General features: G+C 46.2%; 1 protein-coding gene across 1 annotated transcript in view; it reads right to left on the bottom strand.

Moving 5' to 3' along the window:
• The window catches only part of LOC101854078, a gene marked incomplete at its 5' end in the record, with an annotated part of 88966 nt that extends 88174 nt beyond the window's left edge, over nt 1-792 (bottom strand). The window contains 1 exon segment of the mRNA XM_013081532.2: nt 175-792. Within this exon segment, the coding sequence (XP_012936986.1) occupies nt 175-792 (618 nt within the window).
• Nucleotides 793-1019: the final 227 nt, after the last annotated feature.

Genomic DNA, 1019 nt, shown 5'->3' with positions numbered 1-1019 from the left:
CTTTCTCTCTCACTCACTCTCTCTCTCGCTTTCTCTCTCAGCCTCTCTCTCTCTCTTATCTGACTTCCTGTCCTCTCTATATCTCACACGTATCTATCCACTTATCTCTGTTGGCCACCTCTATTTTGTCCTCCTATTTCTAATGTCCCAACATCAACAACCACAACGACTTACCTGAGTAAAATAGATGACCAGTTTTTTATCCTGCGGTATTTGGATAACCCAGCGACACCGAATAGGAACAGGGAACGGCCTAGGAAAGCCCGGAGTTTGGATCGTACCATGTGGTCCCTCCAGGCGTCCACCGCAGTTCGTGAAAGTCCCGTTGGCGTTCACACAATTTGAGCAAAATGTCAGAAGAAACAACAGCAATAGATATGAAACTGGCCGGAGTGTACGTTGAGAAGTTCCGAAGAGGAAAGACTTGAAGAAAGAAGACGTCGGGGACGGCGGTGATATGGACGGCGACGAAGAGGAAACTGCTGAAGTCATGGGGCACAACATAGGAGAAGAACCAACAGTAAGTGTTTGAGATGCCTGTGGTGCTGCAGAAGCTGCTGATATCGGGTGTGCCAACGTCGCCAAGTGCGAAGAGGATGGGGAATTGTTGAAGAGTGACATTGCTCGAGCTGCTGAGGAGCGGGGATTCACCATGTCCAAATCGTCAGTGGAATTTTTACATGGCGCCGTACAGTAACAAGCAACCCTGAGAGGAATTTCTGCACTACACAACGATGAAGAAACGGGTGTTGCTGTTTCTTTTGTCGTTGTTGTCGTTGTTGTCGTTGTTGTCGTTGTTGTCGTTGTTGTTGGCGCGGACACCTGACTAGTTGTCATTGTTCCTGTCTTTGGTATAGCTGCAGCACTATTAGTTTCAGTTTAATCCTTTTCCCTGTGGGGTAACCATTCTGAAAGTTACATGTCTCTGTAACCTCTAGGTTAGGAGGTCAAAGTCAACATATCCTGAAATGAAAAGATAAAAACAACCATATTAGAATACTCATAATCAGAGCGATGAA

This window comes from Aplysia californica, unplaced genomic scaffold (genome assembly GCF_000002075.1).
Source record: "Aplysia californica isolate F4 #8 unplaced genomic scaffold, AplCal3.0 scaffold00135, whole genome shotgun sequence".
NCBI lineage: Eukaryota > Metazoa > Mollusca > Gastropoda > Aplysiida > Aplysiidae > Aplysia > Aplysia californica.
This window is presented reverse-complemented; position numbering and strand designations above follow the sequence as displayed.